General features: G+C 44.5%; 1 protein-coding gene across 1 annotated transcript in view; it reads right to left on the reverse strand.

Annotated features, from left to right (window-relative positions):
* Positions 1–1,272: 1,272 nt before the first annotated feature.
* The window catches only part of Pdlim1 (PDZ and LIM domain 1), a 45,589-nt gene continuing 29,845 nt past the window's right edge, over positions 1,273–17,016 (reverse strand). The window contains exons 5-7 of the mRNA XM_036200112.1: positions 10,255–10,406; positions 2,077–2,194; positions 1,273–1,798 (exon numbers count right to left, since the gene is read on the reverse strand). Coding sequence (XP_036056005.1) covers positions 1,612–1,798; positions 2,077–2,194; positions 10,255–10,406 — 457 coding nt within the window. The 3' untranslated portion in view covers positions 1,273–1,611. The remainder of the gene's footprint in view (positions 1,799–2,076; positions 2,195–10,254; positions 10,407–17,016) is intronic.

Raw genomic sequence — 17,016 nt, forward strand, 5'->3', positions numbered from 1 at the left:
TATCTATCAATATGGCCCAAGAAAATATCATAAACTTACTTAAAACATTGTGAGGTGTTTGTTTGGGTGTGGTTGTTATAATGGGCCTACAGTATTCTCCAGCCAGAACCCTTAAGAAGCAACACAATATCACAATATCAAATGGCAGGATACACAAGCATGTAGCCAAACTAGAGAAATGGTGATTGGCACACTGAGGAGAAAAGCTGAAGAACATACTAGTCACCTATTACCCATCTCTGAGCTCTCTGCTGCTAGTGGTCACACTCTTGATTTATCACACCATCACACAGTCTGGAAATGGATTACTGAGGCATACTTTAAGACCATCTGGTGAAGCTAGCCACCTGTTTTCTGGGAAGTGGGTGATTTGAATGAGATTGGCCCCCATAGGCTCCTATGTTTGGCAATATGATCCCCAGTTGGTGGTACTGTTTGAGCAAGGATTAGGAGATGTGGTCTTGTTGGAAGAAGTGTGTCACTGGGGTCAGGCCTAGAGGTTTCAAAAGCCTCACACCACAATTGGTATGTCTGTCTTTCTTCCTCATGCATGTGGACTAAGATGTAAGCTCTGGCTTGCTCCTTTGCTCTGCCATCATGGACTCTAACCCCCTGAAACTGTAAGCTAAATTAAATGATTTCTTCTATAAGTTGCTTTTGCTGTGGAGTTTTATCACAGAAATAGAAGAGAGTTACTAAGACAGGATGTTTTATTCCCTCAAACTCCAGGACAACTCCACTAAAACAGAACCAAACATCATATATTAGTGGGGTTGTTTGAATGAATAGGAACTGAACATGTAATCTGCAGTTGGTGGTGCTGTTTGGGGAGATTTAGAAAGAATAGCCTACAAAGTACATCACTGGATGTGGGCTTTGAGAGTTTAGTGACTCCACACCATTTCTAGTTCACTCTCTGCTTGCAGTTAAGGATATGTGCTCTCAGCTTTCTGTTCCAGCTGCCTTACCACTTGCTGCCATGCCTCCCTGCCAATATCATAAACCCAAATAAAATTGCTCCTCTAAAAGCTGCTTTCATCATGCTTACCACAGGAACAGAAAAGTAACAAAGATAATTAGCATTAATCAATAGTACTTAGAACAAGCCTCAAAGATGTGAAGGAACACGGCATGTTCATACTAGCCTTCTCATGTCCAGGGAAAAGGCCTTCACCTCTCACATCTAAGAAACCAAAACTAGAAGGGAGACTCAGGATTTCATGAGGCAGCATACAGTCCTCAGACAACATCAACTAAGAAGCCACACAGTGCCTTAAGAGTCTAAATTTATTAAGTAAAACAAAATCAGTGTGAGAGATACTACATTTGGCTTCATCCCATTGTGGCCAATGTCCTTTTGCAGCATAGAAGACCCCAAGTGAAGAAGGTGAGTGGTGGTGTTGGTGAGGGGACAGAGACAAAACCATTTCCAGTAATGTAAAAGTAGACATCACACAGCTTGTGGGAGTCAGCACAGGTGGAACTCAATGTTCACTGAGCAGGACTAATACTAGTAGAGCACAGGACTGTCAGGGAGAAGAGGCCAGAACATTCAGAGAACCAGGTACAGCAGGCTGGCTGGAGGGCAGCAGACAGGGCAGGTCTTCTTGATCACTTGGGGAACACAGTGACCACATCATAGCCCTCAGGTGGTGTGACCCGCTCCCGGGCATGCTTTTCACAATAAATCTGATCCTCTACGAAGAAATGGCCCTTCTGTTTCAAGTTGGTGCCACAGTCGGTGCACACGTAACATTCAGGGTGTCGGTGCTGGTCCCTCAGCTTCACAAACACTCCTCTGCAGGAGGGAGGTAAAATGGGGCTGCATTAGTGATATGAGAGTCCTGGGTTGTCCTTCCTGAGCTGAGGCCTGGGGCTTCTCCAGAGGACCCACAGCAACCCTCTGGTTATGAATGGGAAGGGCTTGCCATTCTCTAAGCCCCTCCCATGTCAACACAAGAGTTCTGCATGTTCTGGTTCGTCTGTTGACTTTACCCCCAAGCTATGCAATACTCAGACACTCCCACCTTTCCATGGTTTGCCCAACCTCTAAGACCAGGGGAAGTCAATACTCACACAATGCCAGTTCCACACTTGTCACACATGGGCAGCTTCTGAGCATTTCCAACTGACGCAGCCACTTTGGTGACTGGAGCTTTAACACTTCTGAATCCTGAGGGCTTGTTGGGATCCCCTGAAGGGAGGAAAACACCCACATCAGTCAGCAAGTGAAAACTCAGTACCACTGAGAACCACCTTTGAATCTCTATGTTCAAGCCCAAGCCACAGCCGCTGGGATCAGACTGTTGGCGACTCGACTCTGCATTACTGAGCAAGTTGCTTAACCTTCTATGGTCTATCAGTTTCTGTTCTGTAAAAAATAGGAGATCATTTTCCCCTTCACTGTTAAAAACCCAATAGAGAAATCCCTCCTATAGTGCTTAGTCTATGATCAGCCCTCACAACACCAATCACATAACACTCAACTAACCACATGTGCAAACACTAACATTGACCAGGAATGTCACCAGGTCCAAGGCTGGGAAATCTTGCCAAAGACCTTGGCTAATGGACCTGGACAAATGTGAGTCCAGAAATTTACGTGTGTGTCTTGGTCATGTCCCCACAGAGCTTCCAACCCATGCCATGAGAAGAACAAGCCTCAGTGGGTGCCTCTACCTTATCCAAGCACCTGGAATGAGAAGATTTGGTGTGCCACACCAAGCTGAGCAAGCACTAACCAGTATCCCCCTACAGCATGAGTCACATGATGCTAACACAACAGGAAGGTGAGTTTGAGGTGCTTTACTGGTTTATGGAGAACAACGTGAGTATTTTGTCTTTTACTAAGACTTTTTTAAAGCATCCTGTACTTTCAGCAGTGGCTACACACGGCAGTCTCTCAGGTTTCTCTCATTATTAGTGGGTCCTCTCACACGGGGAAGGCTCAGCATGTCCTCACCTCCATGGTCCCATACACCAAAGCACAATGGACATTCTTCCTTTCCTTTGGAAGAAATCCACAATCCAAACTTCTGTAATTGTAGTTTTTTTTTTTATTAATTTGCTTATTTATTATAATGTTTTTATGCTTTGAATTCTTTTTGGTGGCTCAGTGTTTAAGAGCACTGCTTACTCTTCCAAACGACCCAGGTTCAATTCCTAGCATCCTTGTGGTGGCTCACAACTGCCTGTGGATCTGATGCCTTCTTCTAGTCTCCTTGGGCCCTGGGCACACACATAGCCATAGACATAAACACAGGCAAAACAGTCATACATATAAATTTACTTTTAAAAATTACATGTATTTAGTGTGTATGTGTGTGCACCCATGTATGTACAGGTATGTGCATGCCATGCTATGTCAAGGGAAGGTAGTTGAAAGAACAATTTGTGGGACTTGGTTTTCTTCTTCTACCATGTTGGTTGCGGGGTTCAATCTCAGGTTTGGCAACAAACTCCTTTGCCTGATGAGTATCTCACCAGCCCTGAAATGTTTGAAATTGAACTCAAGACCTCACACATGCTAGCGAAGTGCTCCATAGCTAAGCTAAATTCCCAGCCCATAACTGAGTGTTTTAATGGTCCCTTTAGTTTGGTTTTGGATTGGTTTTGGTTTGGGGTTGTTTCATGGATGGATGGATGGATGGATGGATGGATGGATGGATGGATGGATGGACTGATTGATTATTGAGAGAAGCTCTCTCTATGTAGCCCTGACTGTCCTGGAACTGACCATGTAGAACTCACTCCACCTGCCTCTGCCTCCCAAGTGCTGGGATTAAAGGTGTGCATCACCTACTGACCCCTTCAGCTTTCATTCAAAGGCAAACTCTGCACCTCACCCGACCTCAGCCCTACATGAAGGCATCTCAGAGGGGCCAGAGCAAGCAGCTGTTCCAGGCATCCTGCCTCAAGCACAGCAAACAGGCTCCCTCACTCTCTGCCTGAAGGGACTTGGCTGCCTGTCCTGTCTGACAGGTAGGAAAGAGCAGCACCTCTGCACACACACAGACAGTCTAGACAGGCTGACTACAGAAGGACCAACTCAGCAAAGGCTGGGGCCTCAACTCTAAGCCATCCTCTTCCCATAGCTCACCCAGTCAGCAGGAAAAGCACCTGGAAATAAGAGAAAGTGCAGATTGGCAGAAGGAGGCAAGTTAGGGAGAGATGTGAAATCCCTGGTTGGTAGGAAAATCCACATCCATTTCTGGAACTAAGAGACTAGAATTGGGAGCACTGCAGGAGCAGTGTGTGGAAGCAGTCCTCATTCTCAGCCCTACAGCGCCACCTGCTGGCTGCAAGTTGTTTTTCTTGCAATCAATCCCGGAAATTAGAATTCTTTCCTTTGCAACTAGCTTACTACTGGATTCCATACAACTACAAATATTCCCAAATGTCTCTTCTTCCAGGAAACCCTTCATCCAAGTTTTGCTTGTTTGTTTGTTTGTTTGTGAAGAGGAAGAGAAATCAGCTAAATAAAGTACAGCTGTTTCTCTACCCATTTCACTGCTCCATTATCTTCCATGGTTCCACCGTGACTACAGAATAAAGCCCAGGATCCTGACAATGGCAGTTCTCTAGAACCTGACCCCAGGTCATCTGAGGGCTCCCGGAACCCCTGACAGCAGCTAGCATGAGCCTAGCAGTTTGCTGACTCCATCTCCAGCTTCTTCATCTGAGGGAGCCTCCAGCCACCACTGTTTCCTTCATGTATGTTGTCTCCTTCCACACCTCCACTCCTTCAAGATCTCCTTCTACTGACAGATGAGTGGGCAAACAGAATGAGGAATATACAGACAATGGGATATGGTTCTACTTTAAAAGGACAGGAAGGGGCCGACATGATGGTCCAGAGGGTAAGCCTGAGAACAGTCCCCAGGCCCACATAGTAGAAGGGGAGAACCAACTCCTAGAAGTTGTCCATATGCTCACTGTTGCACATGAGTACAACACACACACACACACACACACACACACACACACAAATAAATATGTGAATAAACAAATGCTGTGGATATCGCTCTGTATAAATAAAGTGCTGATTGGCCAGTGGCCAGGCAGGAAGTATAGGTGGGACAAGAGAGAAGAGAATTCTGGGAGCTGGAAGGCTGGGCCACAAGAGACTGACAGCCACCACCATGAGAAGCAACGTGTAAAGACACCGGTAAGCCACAAGTCATGTGGCAAAGTATAGATTAATAGAAATGGGTTAATTTAAGATAGAAGAAGGAGATAACAAGAAGCCTGCCATGGCCATACAGTTTCTAAACGATGTAAGTTTCTGTGTGTTTACTTGGTTGGTTCTGAGCGTCTATGGGCCTGGCGGGTGGCAGAGATTTGTCCTGACTGTGGGCCAGGCAGGAAAACTCTAACTACAAACAAATAAACGTGATTTAAAAAATTTAAGGAAAGGAATTCTGATGCATGCTATAACATGTATAGATGAAGGAATGAGCCCGTCACAAAAAGGGAAAACTATGACTCCACTCACACAAGGTATTTGGGATAGTAGTGCTGTGGTTGCCAGAGGCTGGAGCAGAGAATAGGAGGTGGGGTTTAATGGCATCAGAGCTTCCCTTCTACAAGACGAAGGGCTCTAAGGATGGACGGCAGTGATGGCAGCATCTCACACACATACGTGGTGCAACCACACACTTAAAAGTGATTACATTGGGAAACTCTGTTATGTGTATTTCACAGTTAAAACAATATTTATGCTTCTTTTGCCTACAAACTTTGTGATTTGTCAAGGGCAAGCTGACACCTGAGAAAAGCAGAGGATGAACCACATTCAGAAGAACAAGCTGCTCTGGTTGAATTTCCTGGGGTTTATCACCAACTCTGCTCAAATCATTTGGGTACCTAGCTGCACTGAGCATTTCACAAACTTTCCTTTAACCCTTCCAACACAGCCCTTATTGCAATGGGCTGTGCTCAGGGGTTGCATGCAAACACTAGAGCTTAGAGGAACCAGCAACCTGCTTGAGGTCTCATGGCAGGTCATAGGTGGCCCCTGGATGCCAGTGTTTCCATTCACAGACTTCTCTCTGAACCACAGGCATCTGCCAAGCACAGCAGCAAACATCTGAGTGCCTTATAAACATTAGCCAGTGATCCAGGCTTTGTCCACTCAACCTCAAGTGAAAACAGGCCTTTGGGCTCTCGCACAGAGACTGCTCCATGTGATGAATGTTTGTCTAGAATTTATCCTGCTTCCTTAAGGGAAAACTTAGTGCAAGCCCACAACAAGAGACATGGGAGCAACAATGAGTTGTGCCATCATCTTCCTTTTTTAGCAAAATCCTGGTTTTGAGGCAAGAAAGCATCCAGTCTAAGAAATAAAAATAAAATAAAATAAAATCATAAACCCTAGATTATACAATCAGGTACAGCCCAGCAACTAAATTCCAGTCAATAAAATGTAAGTGGAATGGTAGTGTGTCTAATAAACTATAAGTGGAATGATAGTGTGTATAATGCAACACTAGTGGTCAACTTCTGGGAAGGAGATAGATGGCTCATCTGACAGGGGATTCTCCATTTAGACTTGGCCCCTTCCTTCCTCCCTGGTGCCTGGAATTAAGAATGATGGCCGGGGCTCCAGATGCCAGTTAGGATAACTTTGAACATGGGAGCTATGAGGTTTTGGTTACTGGGGCAGAAAATGAAATTAATTGCTGGGATGTACCTAATTGTATAATCTGAGGTTTATGATTTTATTTTATTTCTTAGACAGGGTGCTATAAACATAGATTCACGTGTGCTCATGTGGATTCCATGAGCTCAGATGAGTTTTGTAGCACAGTCTGTGTCCTATTTGGGGCTCAGATGGGCTGACTTTGCCCACCTTAACTGAAATGTCCTTACTCAAGGTAAAACCACCTGCCCCTTCTCATGTGCTCTGACAGAGCTGTCATCCCTACAGGTTGGATTTCAAGTCGTTTGTCAAGCAGGTCTCATAGTGGAGTTTAAGCAATGTCTAGCTTACTTAGTGCTAGTAGAACAATGTTCAGCATCAAAGAAGCAATGTGATCATACTTCCTTGTGGGTGTATACTGTCCCTCTCTACAGAATCCACACCACCGAGGAGGCAGCCCAGTTATGGTATATGTTCAGGGAAGTTACCCTTCCCAGGTATCTGTTTCTGAAGGACCTATAGGTGTGCACTGAGGGGAGATAAAGAGTGTAGATGGCACAATGTCAGCTAGGTGCCTGAGTCTTAGGGAAGGGGGCAGAGTATGAAGGAGTAGACAAAATAGGGACCAGAGAAGTATACAAAAGCAGTTCTCCAGAACAGGAGCAGGGGATGTGGTTGATATATTTTGTACCCTAATAAAGCTTTCCTAGGGATCAGAGAACAGAACAGCCACTAGATTAGACATAGAGGCCATACAGTGGTAGCACACATGCCTTTAATCCTATCACTTGGAAGACAGAGATCCATCTGGATTTCTGTAAGTTCAAGGCCACACTGGGAACAGAGCCAGGGGTGGTGGCACACACCTTTAATCTCAGCACTTGAGATCTCATGTCTTGGCTTGGGAAGGACACACGCCTTTAATCCCAGGAAGTGATGGCAGGAAGCAGAAAGGTATATAAGGTGTGAGGACCAGGAACTAGAAGCTTTTTAGCAGCAGTTCTGCTGAGATCTATTCGGGTGAGGACTCAGAGGCTTTCAGTCTGAAGAAACAGAATCAGCTGAGGAGTTGGTGAGGTGAGGCTGGCTGTGGCTTGTTCCATTTCTCTGATCTTTTAGCATTCACCCACATACTTGCCTCTGGGTTTTTTATTAATAAGATCTTTTAGGATTGGTGTTACAAGGGGGTATTGATGGAAGGTACCTGGGAGGTAACAAGTCTGAAGGCTTGTTAGACAAAGCAGTTATGAGGAGAGAAAACCTTTCTGCCTGTTACCAGTCTCACAACGTTCCTTAGCCACTGAACAGAGACCTCCCTTCTACCTAATAGAACGTAACTTCAACATACACGGTATGCAATATCTCCAAGGAGAGCTGTCTCCTGAGACCAGCAGAAGCTTCAGAACTCATGCATGGACAAGTGAAGCCAGGGCCTCCTGATGAAGTGCCAGCATCTATAACAACGATGGACTGCTGACTCTGTGGACACAGTGATGGCTGTTTTACACTTTGTGATTTCTGAGCCTGGAGCATAGTTCAGAAACTAGCCAAGGGTTGAGGATGTGGTTGCCCCAGGGCCTCCACAATGAGGAAAGGCCATCTGTCCTAAAGCAAAAGCAAACCTGGGGGTCCCGTGGGGAAGGAAGACTCCCATCTTCATTGGCCTAACAGATCCATTTCCTTCTGTGGCCTCCACATTTTCTTCCTCATCTGTCACCTTGGGAGCAAGGTATGTGAATTAAAACAGCCAAGGGAGCCAGGCAGAGGTGGCGCAAGCCTTTAATCTCAAATCTCAGGACTTGGGAGGCAGAGCCAGGTAGATCTCTGTGAGTTGGAGGCCAGCCTGGTCTACAGAGCGAGATCCAGGACAATCACCAAAGCTACACAGAGAAACCCTGTCTCAAAAATAAATAAATAAATAAATGGATGGATGGATGGATGGATGGATGGATGGATGGATGGATAGATGGATAGATAGATAGATAGATAGATAGATAGATAGATAGATAGATAGAACAACTAAGGGACAGACCAACAGAATCTCACAAAGGTCATACTCACTACAACCTCTCTACTGTATATGTGGCAGGGAACAGGTGGCCAGGCACAAAGCTGCTTCAGTAAAGCCTACATGCCACAAAGGGCTTGATATCCAGAATATACAATAAACTAAAAATACTGAACACCAAAAACAAAACCCCCATCATCCAATCAACAAATGAGCCAAAGTGCAGATGGCCAATAGGACATGAAACAGTGCTCAGCATCCTTGGTCATCAGGGAAATGAAGATTCAAACTGCACTGAGATTGCATCCCACCCTCTCAGAATGGCTGTGTGTATAAAAACAAGCAACAACAAACACCAGCAAGGATGTGGGGTACAAAGGCACCCTCATACACTGCTTGTGGGAATGTGAACTGAGGCAACCACTAGGGAAATCAGTATGGAAGTTCCTCAAAAAACTAAAAATAGAACATATGATCCAGCTACACCACTTGTAGAAATATACCCTAAGGAACCTAGGTCAGCGTAGCAGACACCTGATCATCCATGTTTATTTTGTAAAACTCTGTGCAATCAATAACCAACTTACAGAGTCAACCTAAATGCCCATTAACAGATGGCTGGGTAAAGAAAATACAGTACATATGATTGACTAATGTGTGTCAGGGCAAGAGAGGTTAATAAGGTCAAAGTATGTGATGTACTTGAATGAAAATGTCATTATAAAATCCATCATTTTGTACAATGAATCTATAACAACATAAAATAGGGGCTGGAGATATGGCTCAGTGCCTAAGAGCTCTGGTATTCTTGCAGAGGACCAAGTTCAGTTCCCAGCACCCATATGGTGACTCTAAATGACTTCCTAAAACTCTAGTTCCAGGAGATCCAACACCCATTCATGCCTCCACAATCACCCATGCACACATACACACACATAAATAAAATAAAATAGATCTCTTTTTAAAAACTAAAACATTTGAAAAGACTGAACAACCAGGGCTAATTCAGTAGTTAAAAGCATTGTTGCTCTTGCAAAGGACCGGAGTTCAGTTCCTAGCACCCACATGGTGACTCACCATTCTTAACTACAGCTCTCTTCTAGCCTCTGCAGATACTTCATGCATACAGTAAACAGACATATGTACAGGCAAAGTAACCATACTTAAAAATATTTATTTCATTTTATTTTACAAGTAAAAACTGAGCCACAAAGTATGATCCAGAGGGGGCACTCTTGTCCCATCCCCTATTACCAACACTCCCAATCACTCCTAACCCAGTAACCCTTCACCCCAAGTCCTAGAAATGGAACTCAGGGCTTTATGCATATCACGTAGGTTCTACAGCTGATTTGCATCTGAGTCCTCCTTCCCCTCTCCCCCCCCCCCCCGCTCCTGTTTTCTATGCATGTTTTGCAATTTTAAAAAGCCAATGCCAAGGCAGAAGTGGTGGTGTGTGCTCTCTGACTCCAGACTCTGGGGAGGATGGCAAGCTCTAGGCTGCACAGCAAGACCTAGCCTTCCACAACAAGCTGTGCCAGCTCCACCTAGTCCAGGCTGTGCTCTCCTGTGTTCCAGCCCTGAGACTCCCCACAGGGCTCCTTACCTTTCCCATCTGACTCCAGGATCTCCTGCAGAAGCAGGAAGGAGGTGGACTGTTTGGGGGGCTCATTTAACTCCTGCTTCTCCTGAAGCATCTTGTAAACTTCAGATTCCTTGTTGATGATGAGGCTGCCTGAAGGATGAGGCTGATCCAAGCTGAGAAGAATGTTTGGAAATCCATTAGGACAAGGGTCAAAAGTTAGGCGCAAAACTCCACCAGGCACTCCCTTCTAAGCAAACACACACTGACTGAAAGAATGAACAGTGATTATCCCATGTCTCAAACCCTCTTGACAATGTTATAGGGATCCTGCTAGACAGAGCTGGCTGCCACTTTACTACAGTAAGAGGCCATTTTCCCAAATAGTCTCTGTAATTCAATTACATTCTGGCTAACTCCCACAAATGGGGAATTCTTCCCTTCTTTTTAAGTTACATAATCAACATTATGTCAAGAGAAAATTTCAGAAGAAAAATTTCAGCCACAGCCTGACCACTAAAGCTCAGCTGGGTCTCCTTGGGGGAGGGGCATACACATGAATTCCTTTTCACTCCCCACGTCAAAATGCTTTTCATGCCTCCAGACGTTCCTCGTCATTCAGAATGGCACTTAGGCTTCTGCGCCTCTAGCTGGAGGCAGCAGTCTTGACCCACTCCATTTGCAGGGGCTGCCAGAAGGAAAAGTTCACCGGCTTGGCTTTGCTATGTAAAGGTCCAGACCCCCAGGAACAGGCAAGCCAGGCCTCGCCTCCCCTCCTTTCTCCGGTCACTCTGCAGACTCTAGAACAAGCTGAGGCAGGCACTACTGTGAGGCTGATTTTCACTGGGCCAAGGCCTGTGCTGTCCGCCGCAGGAGGATGTCAGAAGGGAGGTAGCCCTTCAATAGCAGACTATCCTGAGCCCGACTCCTCTTGTCCTCCCAACTCCCTGAATGACCAAGCCAAACTGTGGCCTGACCTGTTCCTCTTCTGCCACGATCAGCCTTGGAACAGTTCTATTTTCTTTTTGTTTTGTTTTTTCAAGGCAGGGTTTCTCTGTGAAACAGTCCTGGCTGTCCTGGAACTCACAAAGATCCACCTCCCTCTACCTCCCAAGTACTGGGATTAAAGCATGTGCCACCACCGCCCAATGAAACAGTTATATTTTCTTTTTTTTTTTTAAACACCTGATAGTATTTTTTAATTTATTTATTTTATGTGTATGAATTTTTTTTAATTCATTATGTACACAGAAGACAGTGCCAGATCTCATTACAGATGGTTGTGAGCCACCATGTGGGTGCTGGGAATTGAATTCAGGACCTCTGGAAGAGCAATTGGTGCTCTTAACCTCTAAGTCATGTCTCCAGCCCCAGGTCAGAGACATATTTCCAACACATGAATTAAGACAGTTCCATGATGTGGCTCAATGTCCTCTCACTTGACTTAGAACCAAATACTCCCAGTTTTTAAAACAAAACATAAGTTTAATCAAGTTCAACTCCTTTGGAATAAATGCTCATTTACATAAAGGAGTAAGGCCCTTAAGATACGCCTTTCCTCAGAATAGCTGTGCCTGAACCAGCCAGCTCCCTTCCAGGCATCGCTCTCACTGCTCTGCCTGTACTGTTACCCTCATGCACTTCCAAAGCCCCTGCTTCACACAGGATGCACTCTTCGGAGAGGATTAGTGACCTTGACTTATGACGGTCCCACACATCCCCATTCCTCGATACCCTCTAACTCACTCTCCTAACCGCATTCTCTACTTACATTTATTTCTGCATCTCTGGCTTCCCCTGGAAGGTAAGCAAGCATACTACTGCCTTGCTCTCTGTTAATGCCCAAGTCTGGCTCAGTGCATCGCCCAGGCTCAGAGCTTGGCATTGGGAAAGTAAGTGAGTAAGCACAGATGACACTTCCTCCTTGCTATGCTCTCCCCGATCCTACGAGCTCACCAGGAAATGATGTAGGGTTGTGGGGGAACCCACCTCCTGAGCCCGCATGCCCTCCTTCCTCTCACTTCCATAACTTGTTCAGAAGCTGCCTGAGGGACACCGTGGCCAGAAGAAGCAAAGCACAAAGATCAGATCAACTAACAGTGGTGGATATTAGCAATGCACACAGATAGATTGACCCATACACAGACACACAAGCTGCAGCTGCTGAGGTAGGAGCTCGCAGCCTCCACAGCACTGAAGGGCACAGGCAGGAGCGAAGGACTTACGGTGGTTCCATCCATCCACTCATTTCCCACCCACCACTGTACAACTACTTCACGCTCCATTTTGAAAAGAAAAAGTACAGTTGCCATGGGTAATTTCCTCTAAGTTGCTACCCCTCCCTGCTCCTCTCTCCCATTCTGTCTCTCCTTTTTCTCTCCTCTGAGACAAGCTGTAGGGCAGCCAGGACACCCTCCTGGGACACTTAGAGACTCAGGCCCCAACTGAAAGACTCAAGCACAGGGATAAAGCCCCAGGTGTTTCCCTTGGACTCCAACCATATTCTGACAACAAAGAAAACAAGGTCCATAAGGGTGACATAAGCTCTGCCATTGTTAGGCAAGGGTGACGCTGGCTGCCCCAGCCACCTTTGATTTGCAGTGACCGAGTGGCAGCAGCCACCCTTGCCTGGCCTGCCTGCAGCCGCTGGTGTCTCTTGACCCTTGTCTTTCTCTCTCCCTCCCCTTGTAGGAAAGTGTGGGGCAAGTTAGGTGAAAGCCTGGTAAAGTAGTTTAAGCAAGGGTCTTCTACCAGCTCGATTCCATCCATTTGTTTTTTTAAGTTAGATACTTGATTCTTTGAGTTTTGAGCTTGGAACCTGCCCTATAATAAGCATATTACATTAGTCTTTATCAATCTTTTTCCTATTACTCTTAGGACTATTTTAAAATCAAGATCAGGCCATGGAATGTTTGGGGGAAGAATTTTTTCTCTTACTTGTTGTATGTTATGTCTGGAAGCCACCAAGGGAACACTAAAAATAACAGAACTAAACCACAAGGTCATCATATATTCTTCCAGCAAAGAGCCTTGGGAATCATTCCAAGGAAAGAAGAAAGAAAGAGAAAGAGAGAGAATGAGAGGGGGGAGGGAAGGGAAAGGGAGAGAGGGAAAGAGAGAAAGACAGACAGACAGACAGACTGACCAATTTACTATTTATTTCCAAATAATGATAACATCTTTACATGCTGGGCATTTTATGAAGTATTTTCAGTATCCATTACCCTAACAGAAACACTGTCAACCTAATTCAAAAAACAGTACAAGACTCAGAAATTCTACATCTTGGACATTCGGCTATAAGATATTAATGCAATATCTGAAAAAAGTAATTAGGATAAAAGCATGCATAAGAAATGGAGAAAAAGATTCTTATTTGAATAGATAAAAATATTAAAAGTAAATAAATAAGGATTCTACAATGAGCCAGGCCTGCATTCTTGGCAGTCAGGAGGCTCAAGGGTTCAAGGTTAGGCTGGACTACAATCATAAAGGCACATATTTCAGAGAGAGACAGAAAGATCAAATTAACTCTACACAGCCTCTTCCCTGTAATAAAAAGAGGAAAGTATTTCCTTACTTACTTAATGAAGTAAATATCACTCTAATGTAAAACCAGATTATAGTACTAAAAAAGAAAACAGGTGAGTCCCGCATATAGACGTAAATTTCATAGTAAATAAAATTCAACAATATATAAAAAGAATTATATGTCACAGCCAAGTAGTGTGTACAGAGCAGCTGATAAAAGAAGCCGAGTATACACACCTCTATTCCTGGCACTTTGGAGTCTGAGGCAGGAGGATTGCCACCAGTACAAAGACCAGCCTGTCTTATAAGGTAAGCTCCACTGCCAGCCTGGACTATAGTATGGGACTCTGTTCCCACCCCCCCAAAAAGAAGAGAAAAGGAAAAAGAATCTACAGAGTGCCAAGTCCATGATTTGTAGAAGCAATGAAAAGGAAAAATTAAGAACAATTTCAAAAAAGAATAAAATGGGAGGAACTGGTCTCCAGGATTTCAAGACTCCTTTCATAGCTATTGTGATCAACCCACACTGTTTATCTCACACCCACATGATTAACTCAATCTAAGTTAATGCCTAAGACTGAAACATACAAAGGAAAACCATGTAAAAAAAAATTTAAGTAGGAATTCCTAGCCTCTAGAGACAGGCAGACTTAAGAGGCCGAGAGTAACTGCTAAAAGCACAAGCTGATAAAGGCCTCCTTGGAAGTCAGATTTGCTTTGTTGAGTGAGGCACTTCCTTCTGATTTCTCTTGGTTCTGCTTTTCCTGTCTCCTGTTAAGTTTTTGTTTTGGAGACAAGATCTTACTACATGACCAGTGCTGGCTGTGAAATCCTGATCCTCCTGCCTCAGCCTCCCCGAGTGCCGGGATACCAGGCACATACCACCATGCCTGACGCTGCTAAATGCTGGGAATGTTGCCTGTTCCCATTTGTCAGAATGTCTCCTAATTTCCCCCGGGATTCTTACATGGCTTGTTCAGTTGTACTGTTCAGTGGCCATGTATCTGTCATTTTTCCAGCTTTCTTTTTGCTAAATTCTAGTTTTAATCCATTGTGGTTGGAAAAGATACTTGCTGTCATATCAGTTTCAAGTTCAATAAGATGTGTTTCAAGTCTCACTTCCAATCTCTTTCAGCGGACTCTTTCACATGTACCTGAGAAGTGATGTGGGTTTCATTTTTTTAAGCTTTATCACTCATTTAGATGAGTTTATTAACAATTCTCTTGGTGCATTATTTTGAGGCATACACTGTATTTGTGTTCATTATTCACCCCATGGTGATACCTGGCACTGGAATTAGCTGCAGCTCTCCAACAACAGCACTGTAATCACTGGTTGGCCTCTGCCCCCTCCCTCCTATTCTCCCCACTTCCCTGGCAAACCCGAGTCTAGACTGTTGAGAAGCAACTATAAACCGTATATTTTAATGTCAGTGTTCACATGTTTACTGTTAGCATAAAGAAACAACACCTGATTCCATGTCCACCTTATAGCCTGTGTGGTTTTCTGCTGATATATTCTTGCTGGATGTAGCAATTAGTTCCAGATTCTTCCCTTGCCTTGTTACTGGCTACAATCCACGGCACGATGCACAAGAGTACCAGAGTGCACAGCCTCGGCTTGTGCACCTTTGTGAGAAAGCCTTCAACGTTCATCATTAAGTGGCATCTTTTTTTTTTTTTTTTTTTTTTTTTTTTGGTTTTTCGAGTCAGGGTTTCTCTGTGTAGCTTTGTGCATTTCCTGGAACTCACTCTGTAGCCCAGGCTGGCCTCAAACTCTCAGAGATCCGCCTGCCTCTGCCTCCCAAGTGCTGGGATTACAGGCATGTGCCGCCACCACCCAGCTTAAGTGGCATCTTTAAAAAGATGAAAGAAGCCTAACTATCCATCAGCAGATAGATGGGTTTTTTTTAATGTGACAAAGAATGGATTCAGTCTTTAAGTAGAGGAAAATCCTGACATACACTCCTGGTGAAGCTTTGGAGCAATGATAAGTAGAATATGCCAGCTCACAAAGACAAACACTGCATGGCTCCACTGGCAAGAGGTGCTCACAACAGAAAGCAGAGCAAGGGCTTCCAGGAGCTTGGGGAGAGACAGAAGTTGTTCGTTGGGTGTAGAGTTTCAGCTTTTCAAGCTGAACAAATTCAACAACTCTGTTGCATAACTTTGCACATGTGGTTACAATAGTAAATTTTATGTCATGTGGTTTTTACCACACTTTAAAAAGGGAAAAGGAACACACTATTGGTATATAAAGAAAACCTGGGTGACTTTCCAAGGAATTACGCTGAGGAAACCCCAGAAGGTTACATACTTTACAGTTCTGCTAATAAAACATTCTTGAACTAACAAAGCTGTAATAAGGAGAGACTGGTGGGCTGGAGGCTGTGCAGTGAGGGATGTAGGTGTGGTGGATGTGGCTAGGGGTGGGTGCAGCAACAGCATTGGAATCCTGGTGCAGACTCAAATGCTTTTTTTTTATTTTTATTTTTTTTTTTTTATTTTTTGGTGAGAGAGTAGACCTGGCTAGCCTGGAACTTACTATGTAGACCAGGCTTGCCTTGGACTTACAGAAATCCATCTGCCTCTGCCTCCCAAGTGCTGGGATTAAAGGCGTGCGACACTATGCTCGGTTGACTCAAATGCTCTTTACACTGTGTTCCTGTCCATCTTCTACTTGATAATTCACTCAGCCCAGCATAGTGGCTCACATCTGTAATCCTAAACTCAGGAATCTGAGGCAAAAGGATTACTGTAGGTTCTAGGTCAGCCTGGGCTTCAGAATAAGACCTTGTCTCAAGAAACAAACAAGAGTCAGCATCAGGAGAAACTGGATAAGGAATAAGACACCTCTTTGTACTATTCCCTCCAACTTCATACACATCTACAGCTATCTCAGGAGAGGCTGAACCTACTTTAAGAATTCCTTGTCTCAAATGGAAGTGCTAACATTAAGTGATGTAGAGGTTGTAGTTCTTGTCTTAAGGTTGGAATAAGGAAAGTAAACTGGGGGTCTAGAGGGATGGTTCAGCAGTTTAGAGCACTGACTGCTCTTCCAGAGGACCAGAGCTCAATTCCCAGCACCCACATGGCAGCTAAGAACTATTTGTAACTCCAGTTCCAAGGGATCTAGCACCCTCTTCAGGACTCCTCAGGTACTGCACACACACACTGTGCACAAACATATGCAGGCAAAACACCCAGACACATAAAATAAAAATAAATCTCAAAAAAAAATTTAAAAGACAGTAA

Source organism: Onychomys torridus, chromosome 1 (assembly GCF_903995425.1).
Source record: "Onychomys torridus chromosome 1, mOncTor1.1, whole genome shotgun sequence".
Taxonomy (NCBI): domain Eukaryota; kingdom Metazoa; phylum Chordata; class Mammalia; order Rodentia; family Cricetidae; genus Onychomys; species Onychomys torridus.